Here is a 14,167-nt window from a genome sequence, read left to right on the forward strand (position 1 = left end):
CCTGTTGTCTGTGTCCATTGGTTTGGCTTATATGCATGCATACAAGTCCTTTGGTTGATCTATTCCCCTTACCCCCACCCTCCCCTACTTTCCCTCTGGGGATTGAAAACTGAGGCTTAAAAAAAACACAGGAATGTCCCTGGGGCCACGAAACCAGTAAGTGATAAGGATGGGGCTTCAAATCCAAGCCTGATAACTCCAGAGATAGTGTTCCTACTCATTTCTGCCTCACTCTTTCCCGGAATCACTGCCTACGCATAAATACCCACAGACCCAAACACAATGTGCATACATATATTAGCATACGTGACCAAGTGGCCTGAAAGACCGCTATTAACTTTGTTCTCCCTCACTAGCTTATAAAAAAAAGGATTTTCTAAAGCAATAATTTCCAATGCTGTTCCTATTTGTAAGCTCCTTATAAGAATGTCCACTTGCTTCTGTATTTATGACAGGCCATACATAAATAACAGACTTAACACTCATTCCCCAATTTGTAATCTGTGGGTGTTTAAGGGACATCATCTGTTTGGTTCTGAGGGATCGGCAGAAACTGCAAACTTTGAAAATTAGAATGAGACTTGCTACGAGGGATGAGTGACGTCTATTATTTGGTGTTTTGATTTTCTCTAAAATGGTAACTCTAATACTCAATGTCATTTCCTCATTCATCTCTCATAGCAAGCCTCGTTCTGATTTTCAGAGTTTGCTCACAGTAAGGTTATAGTAAAAGATGAACAAGTAGGGAGAAGGCTTTGGCCAGTTCGGAAACGGACGGAAGAGAAGAAAGACCTAGAAGCTCCTGGTGAAGGTGGGACGCCAGTTCGTGAGTTGTTTCTGTGGGTTTGACCCCAACAGAAGAGAAATCTGAACCTTCAGACCTGAGCCTCCGAATCACACATCTTCTAACCCCGCCTCACGCTGACGCCCCGATGGCGATGGCGGAGCAGCGGTTCCGCCCCTGGACTTACACGACTTGCAGGGGGAGCTGCTGGTGTGCTCCACAATCCTGGTCTCGTCGATCCTCAGCTTCAAGGGCCCCCAGGGATACTTGACGTTGGGCCGCATTTCAAAGCGACCTTCTTTTCCGAAGTAATCACCAATCACCTGTTTCAAGGCCAAAAGCAAGTGGACCAGCTGAGAGGTCAGAGTCACCTGTCTCCCAAGGAGGCGCAGGGCGGGCTCCCGGTGGTGCACCCTGACCCCAGCCGTGTGTTTGAGGACTTTGTAAGTCGGGATTTACAGCTGCTGAGTCGCCCTGGAGGTGAGCATCACTGAGGGAGGGCTGTGGCCACTCAAGGCAAGGTGGTTGGTTACACAGGGAACCATGATCTCGGGTTCATGGCTTTTCCCTTGCTGATCCGAGGCTGCTGTCCACCCATCCCCGCCGAGCAGCCCCCGGGGCCAGCCCTTCCGAAGGCCCACGTTCCTCTGGGCTGGGAGACCAGGTCAGCTTGGGCCGGGCTGGGAAGTGTAAGACAGGAGCATGGCCTCACACCACTCAGTCGGCCCCGCACATAATGGAAGCGTTAAAGAAAGTAGCTCTTAGGGACTCCTGGCCTCACAACGCCCCTGAGGCGGGATTACATTCTCCTGGCTGAGGAGTTTACCCTGCTTGCACCCCGTTTCCGGGCGGAACTCCTCTTTTATTGGTCCCTCTGGTTCCCAGAAAATCACTATTCATTTATGCTCAGTCCAAGGGTCTCTCTCAGTTTCAGGTTTAAATGCCTTTCATCAGCTCCTCAGCCCTGATCTAGAGGCACCTCCATCCGGGTCCTTGGGCTCCATCTCTCTTGTCACCAGCCTGCTTCTCCGAGTGGCTGTCACACCTCCGCCCATCCCTTTTGAGGGAGGTGCAGCCGGCTCTCCAGGCTGTTCCATGGCGTGGCAAAAAGCATTCCCCACAATCACCAGAACATAATCACTGTGTCCTGACACCCTACAAAGCACCTCACACACTGTCACCCTGCACCTCCACAATGACCCTCCCTCACAGAGGGGAGACCAGAATACCCACCAGACCCAGACCAGCCCAAGCAGCAGATTCGACCTAAAACACTGCATCCTATCTAATAAAGAGGGAATATGCTAATTGACCCTCATGCCATCGCAAAGATGGCGGCACCCACAGCCAATAAGGAGGGAATAAGCTAATTGACTGTCCCTCCCTCAAAGATGGCGGCACCCACAGCCAATAGAAGGGAATATGCTAATTGACTGTCCCTCCCTCAAAGATGGTGGTGCCCACAGCCAATAGGAGGGAATATGCTAATTGACTGTTCCTCCCTCAAAGATGGCGGCACCCACTACCACAAGATGGTGGCGCCCAGTCCCCTCAGGGCAGCCTTGCCACATGCCTGCCTCTGGAGTCCCCCAGTCCCCTCAGCCCCCAGCCTCCCAGGGCCATCCCGAGGCACAGGCAAGCCTCAGATGGCAGCTGCCCAACTTCCCAGGGCTGTACAAGGCGCAGGTAACCAGGGCCGGCTGAGGCTTGTGCTGCCGGCAGTGGCAGCAGCAGAGGTGCGATGGGGCATCGCCTTCCCCTGATCACCCGGTTGCCTCCAGCCCATGAGGGCTCCTGGACTCTGAGAGGGGGCAGGCCGGGCTGAGGGACCCCCCCCTCCAGTGCATGAATTTTCATGCACTGGGCCTCTAGTATGTGTATAATCTTTATTTATAGACTGATCATTTAAAGTTTATATAGTACTTTCCTAGGTCTCATTTTATTCAGGGCTCATAATCACAAGAGAGCAAGGAAGATCTGATTTCCATGTGACAGCCCAGGAAACTGAGGCAGAGAGCGTCCTCCCAGTGAGGGTCAGAGGCTCATCTTTGCGTCCAGGGCGCTCTTCCCATTCCGAGATGCTGTCCAGAAACACCACCATCTTTGGAAATGTTAACAATTGTCCAGTTTATAGCCCCCCCCCCCAAAAAAAAAACAAAGTCAGATTGTAAGGGAGGAGAGAAATACACCGTCTCACTTCACCTCTCTCACCCACATCCCTCCTGCATCGTAGGACTGAGCTGTGATTGGTGGCCACTAAAAGAAACAATTTCCCCACTTGGGGTAAGCGGGGGACTGATTCCTGAAGTCTTCCCTGATCCCCTCAACCGACGTGAGCCCCCCCTACTTGGAAACCCCAGGTTTGGGGCTCATTCTCATTTGGAGGCTGCCTTGGGGACAGCTATTGGGACATCAGGACGAACACATTCCTTGGGGTCCTAAACAGCAGGAGAGCGGGCAGAGCCTCGCTCGCTTACCTCCTGGGTGCCTGCCTCTGCGTCGGTCATGGCGATCACCGAGAAGTCCCCGTACCGGTCCCCGTTGGTGTCTATGGACACCTGCCCGGCAATACCTAGAGGATGACACAAGAGGAGCACCAAGTTGGTTACTTAAAGCGCCGCTGAGCCAATGAAAACGAGGCATGAACGGACGGGATTGTTCAGGCGCCCTCTGGCCACAGGGAACCTCATCAGACGCAGAGCGTTTGTGTTGGCCTTGGGAAAGACATTGTAATTTCATCTGTGTCTGCATTCCTAAATTCTTAACATTTCTCCATTTAAAAACGAAAAGAAAAGGAAATAAATGACCTTCTCTGAGAAATATGCGTGTGTGTTTTTAAAGAAGAGTGAGGCTAATCCTGAAAGCAGCATGCTTATCCCAGAGTTTTCTATTAAATTAAAACAAAAGCAAACTGCCAGGCAGAAGTGGAGGTGTGGCCGGCTCCTGGACTTGTCACGGGTTCGTGTTATCACTAGACAAACGTCAGAAGGGAAACCCTATTCCAGGCCCAGGACCCGGCCAATGTGCTCCGTTCCGGGCAACGTGGTGCGCAGGACGGGGAGTGCCTGGCCCCCCGTCATGGGAGCTGAGAGTGAAGGAAGAGTTCATCTTTCTCCCACTATCTTCATTCGCTGTTCTGTTTCTGTTTGGGGGGAGTTTTTTCCAGTTTTATTAAGGTATAATTGACATTCATCACTGTTTGAGTTTCAAGTGTCCAGCATAAAGCTTTGACTTACATATACTGTGAAAGGATCGCCACCACAAGTTCAGCGACTATTCATTATCTCACAGAGAAACAGTAAGTCATTTATTGTTTGCCCAAATGTTTGCGTGGTGATGCTGCCGCAGAGGCAAAGGTGAATGGGACACATTCTCTGCTCAAGAGAGGGGCAGCCCCGAGGAGGGATTTCGCCTGTGGAACCCGGAGGTCTGCATTTGGATCCCAGCTCTCATGCTTACAAGTGCCTTGAGCAAGGACTTTGCCTGGTGAGACTCAGTCTCCTGGACTATGAAAGAGTCATAATAGTGCCTCCCGGCCAAGAGGCTGTTGACGAGATGAAACAGGTAAAGCCCTTTCAACGCAGATTGAAGAGAAGTTGGTTGCTTTCCTCTGCTGTCATCGCTACTATCGCCAGGCCTGAACTCTGAGAGAGGACATTGGCAGTGCCCACACCACGCAGAGCAGGAAGCCCAGTGCAAAGGCAGTCTTTCATCGGGACAAGCAGCCATCAGAGAGGGTCGGGGGGTGTTTGAGGCAGAAAGGCAAGCCTTGCAGGCATTTACAAAGGCGCTGACGCTGGAAGGAAGCAGAGTGGCCATGAGGGTTCTGGGAGGTGGCCCGTGTGCATGGAAGGGAGCAGAGAGAAAGACTGGAACAGAGTGGCCAGAGTATGGAGAGCCCCGAGTGCCCACAGGAAAGACTGAATTCACTCTGGCCAGCAAAGGCGGCTTACAACAGCTAATCAACCAAGAAATATGTCTCCTTAGTTGATATTAAATGTCTATATTGTAATTTTCATTAACTAAATAATAGAGTGCAAATATCAGCTACATGCCAAGTCACCAAGGCTATTTATTTTCCTTTATTTCAAACTGTGGCAGAGTTCGGTGTAATTCTTAATTGGTGTTTCCATTGATCTGGTTCTCTCCGGAAGTAAAATGAATGTCTGGGAAAAGGGACCCCAAGGGAAAGTTCCATCCTCAAGTGTGGCTTGGAGAGGACAAGTATTTGGGTTTACTGTCCTTGGGTTGTGGTTTGAAGCCCTGCCGATTTTTCCAGACTTTGGTCTACTTTGCCAGAAACAGAATGGAGTTACCATTCATCTGGATGTTTTGTCTTCTTAATATAGACTGGTTACAAAGGGTACACCTACCTTGAACTTGTTTATCCTTGACAGCCTATACAACTTTTAAGTCATGCCATTTTTTAACAATATATATATATTTATCCCCAAACGTATTGGTTATCCAAAAACCTTTTTTATTCTGTTCAGAGGGCTTTATGATAGTGTGTTCTGTAAGTGTTTTTGCAGAGTGTCCTATAAGACAAGGTGGCCCTGGTAATCCAAGACCTCACTATACTTGAAGCTATTACAATTCTGCCAAGAAATGAGGTGAGAACCCTCAAGGCAGCCGATTAGCAAGTGAGACTTCACCTGAGAGTATTGTACATAAGGTGTGATGGTCAGGCTGCGGAAGAATTTTCCTGTATAATTACTGAGACATCCCACCCTCATTTCTATGGGCCTGTAGTGGAGTTCACGGTTTGAGCCACAGACCTATTTACCTTGTCACTCTGACCTCTCACACAGAGAGCAATTTAGCTTCTTCCCGGGCCATGGTTGAGAGTTGGTCATAGGTTTCTCGGTAGTAAAATCTAAATTTGTCAAATAACATCCAGAGTATTTTTCCCTTAAGAACTTAATGGTCCCTTATGGTGACCATTAAAATGAAAATTGATTTTAAATTTAGAAAGGTTAAAGTTTTTCTTAGAGGTCTTTTGGGGGCTACCCTCAGCTGGATCACTGTTTAGTAAAGAGAATGGAAACTTACCTTGGCTTTAATTGTCTTTACATTTAGACAAATGAGATTCTGCATTTTAGCTGAACTCATACAGTTGATTGTTTTAGAACTCATTTCCTATTGCCTGTGTAGACCTGGCCCTAGAATGGAAGACCAAGACGGCCTATGGGAAAATTTAGTTCATGCCCTCTAAACAAAACTGAATCCAGCCATTGTGGGCACCTGCCCTTCCCTTAACAACCTCCCTCAGAAGACCAAGAACAAATGACCACACCACGTAGTGAGGAATAGCTAAGAACGGGATGTGGCCTACCAAGATTGTGTCCACACACACACCAGTTTCTCAGTGTATTGGGCACAACTTCTGGAAAATTTGACTCTGTCCTAATATGCCCCCTGAATTATCCTACTTGATTCCAGCTCCCAGCTAAAGCAGTCTAAGGTTGAGCAAGACAATCCTGGAGGCCTATTTGTTCACATTCTACAATCTGTCAAAAGTTAATCAGATGTCACTCTAGTTTTGAGTAAGATGTGGCATCCACATAAACCACCAAGAAGCAATGAAATCCACCACTTGTCACCATAGCTAAGGCCAAGACAATTCTAGATGGAACATGACCCCTTTGTACTGCCTTACCCCTTCTAATAACTGAGAACAGAACAAGACAGTGGAATGGATAGGAGTCCCAACTGGAAAAAAAAAAAAATGTGTGCTTCAAATCTAGACTTGGAAGTACTTGTTCCCATCATTGAAAATGTCATTAGTTAGATTGCAAATAAATATAGGCCTAGCCCCAATGCATTCAAGGATTCAAAGGAAGAGGTAGCATAATGCAAAACTGAAAGGACTCTTGTCAGTCATCAACTAGTCCAACCCCCAAGGGTTAGGTGATGGAGAAGTCCAAGGGACTGAGGGTGGAGTCCATGACCAGGACGCAGGTTTCCTGGTCCAGCGATCTGTACTCTATGTTAGTGGCTCTCACATGATGCCCATTAGCATACTATAGTTTATTTTCCACACAGCCTCCATAGGACCCCTTTTAAAGACTCAAGATAAATCATCTTCCTCAAACCATCTGGTGGCTTTCTATCTCACTCAGGGTGGAACCCAAAGTCCTGGTGCAGCTCCCAGGTCCGCGGGATCTAGCCCCCACTACCTCTCTGACTTGGACTCCTATCACACTGCCTCTCACATGCTGTTTCAGCCTCCTGGCCTGTCTGGGGGCACTCAGGACTGTCCCACCGATACATTCACGGTCTCTGCATTTGCTGCTCTCTCTGGAATGCTCTCTCATGAACATAATTTCTTTCCTTTCCTTCAGGTCTCTACTCAACTGCCACTTACCAGAGAGACCTTCCCTGATCACTCTATTTAAATGAATAGTCCCACACGACACTTTCTATCTCTCTATCCTGCTTTATTTTATAGCCCCTGAAATGGTGTATCTATTTGTTTATCATTAGTTAACCCCACTACCATGGAAGCTCATATGATTGCAGGGAATGTCTTTAGCTCATTGCTAAATCCTCAACACCTTGGACAGTTGCCTGGCACATAGTAGACGCTCAAGAATATTTGATGAATGAATGAGTGAGTGAATATGAAGTTGATAACTGCAGGGCTCATGTTGAGTCTCGTGTTAATTTTCTTTGAGTGCTGGTGAGGCCAGAGGAAGCCAGCCCTCTATATACTGTTGGCAAGAATATAAGCTAGTAGGCCTTTCCAGAAGACATTTGCCAACATCTAATGATATCCCACAACTAGAAATATTCCCTGTTGGATGTACTCACAGAAATTCATCAAGACACATAAGATGCATAATAGCAGAAACTATAAACAGCTGAAGTGTGCATCAACAGGAGATTGGTTAAAGAAGTCCTTGTACAGCCATATGGTGGAAAACTATGGAACAATCCTTGAAAAATGTGCTGAATCTATGAGTACTCATATGGAACGTTTTTGGCATGAAAGTAAAAAAGCTATGATAAGGAATGGTATTCATGGTATGACGCTTTTTGTATAAATTTTTTAGATACGATATAATTCAAATGCATATGTGCTGGCAGAAGACAAAATATTTTTAAACCGAATCATAGGGAATTGTTAATAGTGATCACATTGGAGGGAGGGGACCAGGGCGAGGAGGAAAACTTTCACTTTTCATTTTGTGCATTCCTGGACTGTTTAAATTTTCCAGCCAAGAATAGTCTCATTCTTGTACAATTTTTAAACGTCAACAGAGGTTGCTTGAGTGATGAGATGATGGGCCATTTTCTGGTTGTTGTTAAGAAAGCCACAGCTAATATTCATCATTTTATAAATAAAAGAAAAGTGAGGGCTCACTAGACCTGCTCATCATCTCGAGCCACTCAGGTTTGAACAGAGAAACGTATATCTGGGATCTTTCATTTTAAAACTGACTACAGTTTGTTTGTTGTGAATGAGGCTTGTGATGAATTTAATTTTAAGAAACATGGAGTTTGCCCAACAATCAGAAGGAGCTAAGCCACTTCCCGTTTAAGTGGGACTCTTTCAAAGCCCTTGCACGTGCTTTATCTCTTTGAGTTTTCACAGCAAGCCCGTGGGCAGCTTGATTTTGACTTATTATCCTTACTGCACAGCTGGGGAAAGCAAGGTCCACGGTTGTAAGAGCAAAATAGAACCAGCAAAGAAGCAGCTCAAGGAGCTGCAAAGTGCCGTTGACGTAAAGACTGAATCCTCACCTTCAAAGGTCCTGTTCCAAGTCTGCTGGATAATTTTCCCTCCGTCCTTCTTGCTATAACCAGCTCTGAGCACTTCGTGCAAAGCCAGGACGTAGAGCAGAATGGCATCATGGAACCCTTCAACAAACATGTTCACCTGGAAAGGAAACCCCAGTTGGGTGAGACCAAACACCAAATGATTCAAGTTGAGGAATAATATAAGCGAATAAAAATGATCAACACGTTAGACTCCAGGCCTGCAAGCATGGCAGAGGTGGGCAGGGGCGTAGCTAACGAGAATGGTGGCATGGTTTTCCTGGCACTGGTTTACTGAGGAAAACTTTCCCCCAGTTTGGGAATTTGGAAAGCAGACAAGATATTACAGAATTTTTTAAAAAAACCTGTACCTGTTGGCTAGGTTACGTATTCCGGGTGCATCAGCCTTTGCCCATAGCTCCCTTTGCACAGGCGCCCTCCTTCCCCACGTTGCTCTCTGCCTCCAGCCAACTTGAGTCCCACCTCCCCCTGGAGGTTTTCTCCACCTTCAAAAGCCCCTCTGATCTCTCCACGCTCTGAATTTGGAACTTAACTAAAAGAAGAGTAGGGATCCATTCGCTCATATTCAAATGCTATTGAATGCCTACCGGAATGCTCAGCATGCAAAGAGGACTGGGCTGCGTCATTCCTGCCTGCCGCCATTTATGCTCTCTATTCTATCAGCAATAACATCTTCGTTTCTCGTTCTAATGTGTGTCCTGAGTAGTTTCAGTGCATCTCAGTGCTCCCCAGCTCCATTCCCTGCCAAGCTCCAAGGACAGGAATGGAAAAAGGCCCGGCTCAAGTAAGGAAACTTACAGCTTCCTGTGGACTTGGGAAATTCACTTAAATCCCTTTGAGCCTTATTTCCTCCTATAAGCACCATTTGTAAGTTCTAATACCACATTTAAACCCATTGCAACAGTCAATAAACATGAAATGAGCAAATACAATCCTGAAACGCTGAGTAGCTGACAAATACTGTACAAAAGTATAAAGAAAAATCGAGCCTTCTTTCAGGAGAAAGCATCAGGAATGTAATGCCATGCGGCAGAATGAGCTGGGCATCCCACGGACCGACGATCAGGGTGAGGCCTTTGAGGCTGTTTCCTGCCCCACCCCCAGTTCAAATACAGAAACATTCACAGAAGACACAGTTCAACATCCAGTTCTACTTGGCTTCTTCCCACCCAAAGGGCCGGTAAAGTCCTGTTTGTGTCCCAGAAGCAAATATTTCAGATTTGACCAAGCCTACTGCTGAGAGGCAGGTCAGAATAATTGTAGGGAGCCCAGCTTCACCACTTCCTAGCTGTGTTTCCACACCACGCTGGGTCTCAGTTTTCCCCATCTGGAAAATGAGGGAGATAGTAATACCTATCTTAGGGGGGTGCCGTTGTGTTTAGACAAATCAATAGATGTAAAGGAGTCAGTATTCATTGTGAGTTCTTGTCGTTATTGTCTAATGGCGAATTATAAAGCGAGGGGTCCTGGTTAGCTTCTCATTTCTAGTAGTGGTATTAATCACCTTACTGGTATAACATATCTTACTGACCCATTTATACTTAACGGAAACTTTGTTCATGCTTTGACACCCCAACTCGTTCTCTTACTTCCTCAATGTCCGGTCCTTCATTCTGTCCAAGTATGATGGGTGCAGCCCAAGCTGGTCAATTGCGCTGACCCTCTGGGGTGGGCGGAGGACGGAAAAGAGTGCTGGCTCACAGGAGAGCTCTGAATCAGCTGCTGGACCCAAAATCTAATCCTAGCCCTGACACGTTGTTTAATCTCTCTGATCTTCAATTTCCTCATTGGTTTAATGGGGGGTTAGCACCTATTCATCTCCTCGAGCTCTTCTGGGGATGAAATGAATGAGGGCATGTAGAACATCTAAAACAATTCCTGGGACCATGGAAGCAAATAGTAGACAATGGCTCTTGCTCTTAGCCGTCATGCTGAAGTCTCAGAGTCATTATTTTCTTAGGCAAAGCAGAATGTGTAGAAATAACATCTACTAGTCAAAGATAATTTTCTGCTGATTCGGCTACGCTAATTAAATTTTCCAAAGGAATATGAAATTTTCACTTAGACCATGAAGTCATTGTGGCTTGAGAAAGTACGCATGCTGATGAGTTAATGAGTTTTAATAAGTGAACTTTGGCTGTGTAACTTCATTCTCGGGCCACTAAACATATTTTTTCAAAAGCTCTTTCTCCTCTTTGATAATTATATACACACCATCCTGCTACAGAGGGAAGTCACAGAGTCATGGAAAGTGGAAGATGCAAGGTGCTCAGAAAAGCTCTGGCCTAACCCTCTCCTTACTTGGAAGACCAAAAGAGCATCGCTCCCCCTCATTCGTCCTGCACTCTGTACCTGAGGATTGTTCCCTTCGTACTCCTTGTTCCTGGGGAGCCTAGGACAACCCTGCTTCAACTGTGAAGTACCTCCGCCTCTCTTCCTCCTCTTCTTGACGCCTTCCCAAAGTCCTAAACCAAGGCCATCATAACACCTACCTACTGCTGGCCACCTTAAGCATTGGACATGTCCCCAGCACCACCCTCATCTGACTCTCCCCCTTCCTTCTTTCTTTTTTTTTAAAATAGATTTTTATTGATTTCAGAGAGGAAGGGAGAGGGAGAGAGAGATAGAAACTTCATTGATGAGAGAGAATCATTGAACGGCTGCCTTCTGCATGCACCACACTGGGGATTGAGCCTGCAACCCAGGCATGTGCCCTGACTGGGAATCGAACTATGACCTCCTGGTTCATAGGTCGATGCTCAACCACTGAGCCACAGCGGCTGGGCCTCCTCCTTTTTTTAAAAAAATATATTTTATTGATATTTTACAGAGAGGAAGGGAGAGGGATAGAGAACCAGAAACATTGATGAGAGAGAAACATCGATCAGCTGCCTCCCGCACATTCCCCACTGGGTATGTGCCCGCAACCAAGGTACATGCCCTTGACCGGAATCGAACCTGGGACCCTTGAGTCCGCAGGCTGACGCTCTATCCACTGAGCCAAATTGGCTAGGGCTGGGCCTCCTTCTTCTTGATATGCCCTCTGTGCTGCCCCCTCTACAACCCAGGATGGAAAGCACGATCATCTGGCTGAGAAACATGAACCTGGATTGCTTTTTCCTACCAGGTTTAATGGTAGAAGAAAATAGATTGGTTCTAAACACATGTCCAGGTCTGAAAACCCATTCTATCCTGATTTGCAAATAGATTGAAAATTGTACTTCCTTTCTTTCAAAGTAGCTGAGTGTCTCCCTCTCCTGCCAAAATTAGCAGGAGAGCTGCTGACCCCCACCGAGGTTCGCTGGCACCCCAACCTGCTGCGGAGGAGGTTTCATAACACCTACCTCATAGGCCCTCAAGCCAGAAGCAAAACCCTAGAGACCTTCTTTTCTCCAGGAGAACATTCTCACATCCACACATGTTTTCAAGTGGGAGGAAAGCCCATTAGCACATTATAGACACTGCAAATTAGAAGTGCAAATTTTTGAAAAAATAAGGGGGAAAAAAGTCCAGAGTATTAAGTTGCCTTTGGAACACTTTCCACTGGACCTCCAGGCTAAAAGGAAGTAGGTCATCTGGTCTGCCCCCTACCCAGCCTGTCAGAACAACACCTGGACCTCAAAGTACTGACGGACAGACTGCACAACCTCTCCAGTATTTAGCATCCTTTTAGCCAGAAATCTCCTCCTTACTGTCATCAGCCATAAGTCTTCATTAAATTCCTAAATGCAGCCATCCCTGCTAGATGCTGAACAAACAGAAAGAACAATACAATTCAAGAGCCCTGGGGATTTACAGTCTTGACCAAACAGTGTCACAGTTCCATAAGGACACAAACAGCGTCACAGCTCCATACGGACACGTAGAGGGAGTTTGAGCAAGGCGGTTGTGAAGGGGACCACCATGAGGGACAAGCCCCAGGGCGATCACTATCGTGCTGTGTACCATTCCAACAAGATGGAAATCACGCACCATCTTCCACTCATCCTGGGAACTCGGCCAGAACAGGGCAGCATGCTGGCATTAACTCTCCCGTCATTTCATCTCAGTTCTCTTGATTTTCCCTCCGGAGCTGGCCAGCGGCAGGTATGCCAAATGGAAGAATGCCATTTTTGCCTTTGGCCTGTCTCTCTGATTGCACTTGTCAGCCGTGTCTATTTATTAGTGTGTGTTTTTCATCTCTCGTGGGGAAAGCCAAACAGAAATTTTGCTATTTTTTAACTGAGCATAAAGAGTGACCATTCATGACATGGCTCCCATCTGTGGCAGGAGTGGCATCTTTCTCATTTCTCTTTGGGGAGGCAAATTCGTAGAGGAATTCCTCAGTGTTTGTGTTTCAAACAAGTAAGCAAAGATGTTGCCTGTATCAGCTGTTTTGTGCAGTGATAGTGAATAACATAGCAGTAGTCTACCTCCCAGGTGGTCTGGGTATCTGAGACAGCCTGTAAAGCTCTCACATAGAGTCCCGGGAGAAAGCTACCAAAGCTCAATGCAAGGCTAGGCTGCCCAGAGATCTTGCCTGTGGTATTCAATGAACTCAAGAATATCACAAGGTGGCTCCGTCTTCCTTCCCATAAACCAAAGGTTCCCAATGCAAATAAGGAAAGTGGAGAGTTGGGCAGCATATCTCAAGAGTCTTTTGTCTTTTTTTAATATATTCTTATTGATTTCAAAGAGGAAGGAAGAGCGAGAGAGTGACAGAAACATCAATGATGAGAGGGAATCATTGATTGGCTGCCTCCTGCACATCCTCCACTGGGGATTGAGCCCACAACATGTGCCCTGACCAGGAATCGAACCCAGGTTCATAGGTCAATGCTCAACCACTGAGCCACGCTGGCTGGGCTCGAGTCTTTTGAAAAGACATGACCCTTAACCTTCCATTCCACTGAAGAGAAGATGTGGGGAAGGGAAATTTTGATGGCAGGAAGGTAAGAGGAAAAATGGACTCAAGACCTGCCTTTCCCCATCACAGCAGGAACAATGGCAGCAGGATATTGTCTAATTAGCAGTATGATCCTGAAAATGGACCTGTCCTCCCCTCCTAGGCCACTGGGATGGTGGCCAGCAGAAGGATGTGTCCTGGGGATGTAGCATGTAGGCAAAAAGTTAAAGGATAGAATTTATTTGATGAACACTGTGCACATGAGCTCCGTACAATAAAAACATGGATACTATCTGTTTTTATTCAATTTTCTTTTGAATCATAAAATTAAAAATCTACAATTTAAAGTAAGAGCAGGAACTCCATAAATCAAGTGGTATCACAGCCTCCTCAGCACCAGAAAGGCGGTCCTTCCGCTTCCTGACAGACATTTAACATTTGTTCTTCTACACAGGGGCTGCCTGCATGGAGTCTCCCCTGGTCACTTAGCCTTGAAGAGAGTGCAGTTGGAAATCTTCATCCTTATCCCGGCTGACCGCTGAGGCGATGCAAAGGGAAGGTGTCTTACTAACTCTCAGGTAGCAGGTCAGGGAGAGAGCAGGGTCCAGCTCTATGCTTGACCAAAGCACCTCCACACCGTCCAGCAGCCTCCTTTCTCCTGCACTGAAGTTAGGACTCCCTTGGGGTGGGGGTTGCCCTCACTTGCCCAAATGACT

General features: G+C 46.8%; 1 protein-coding gene across 1 annotated transcript in view; it reads right to left on the reverse strand.

Moving 5' to 3' along the window:
- Positions 1–14,167, reverse strand: part of NPR3 (natriuretic peptide receptor 3) — a 54,255-nt gene that overhangs the window by 2,934 nt on the left and 37,154 nt on the right. Inside the window, exons 4-6 of the mRNA XM_005872612.2 lie at positions 8,531–8,666; positions 3,262–3,356; positions 972–1,107 (exon numbers count right to left, since the gene is read on the reverse strand). Of these exons, the coding sequence (XP_005872674.1) occupies positions 972–1,107; positions 3,262–3,356; positions 8,531–8,666 (367 nt within the window). The remainder of the gene's footprint in view (positions 1–971; positions 1,108–3,261; positions 3,357–8,530; positions 8,667–14,167) is intronic.

Source organism: Myotis brandtii, unplaced genomic scaffold (assembly GCF_000412655.1).
Source record: "Myotis brandtii unplaced genomic scaffold, ASM41265v1 scaffold384, whole genome shotgun sequence".
NCBI lineage: Eukaryota > Metazoa > Chordata > Mammalia > Chiroptera > Vespertilionidae > Myotis > Myotis brandtii.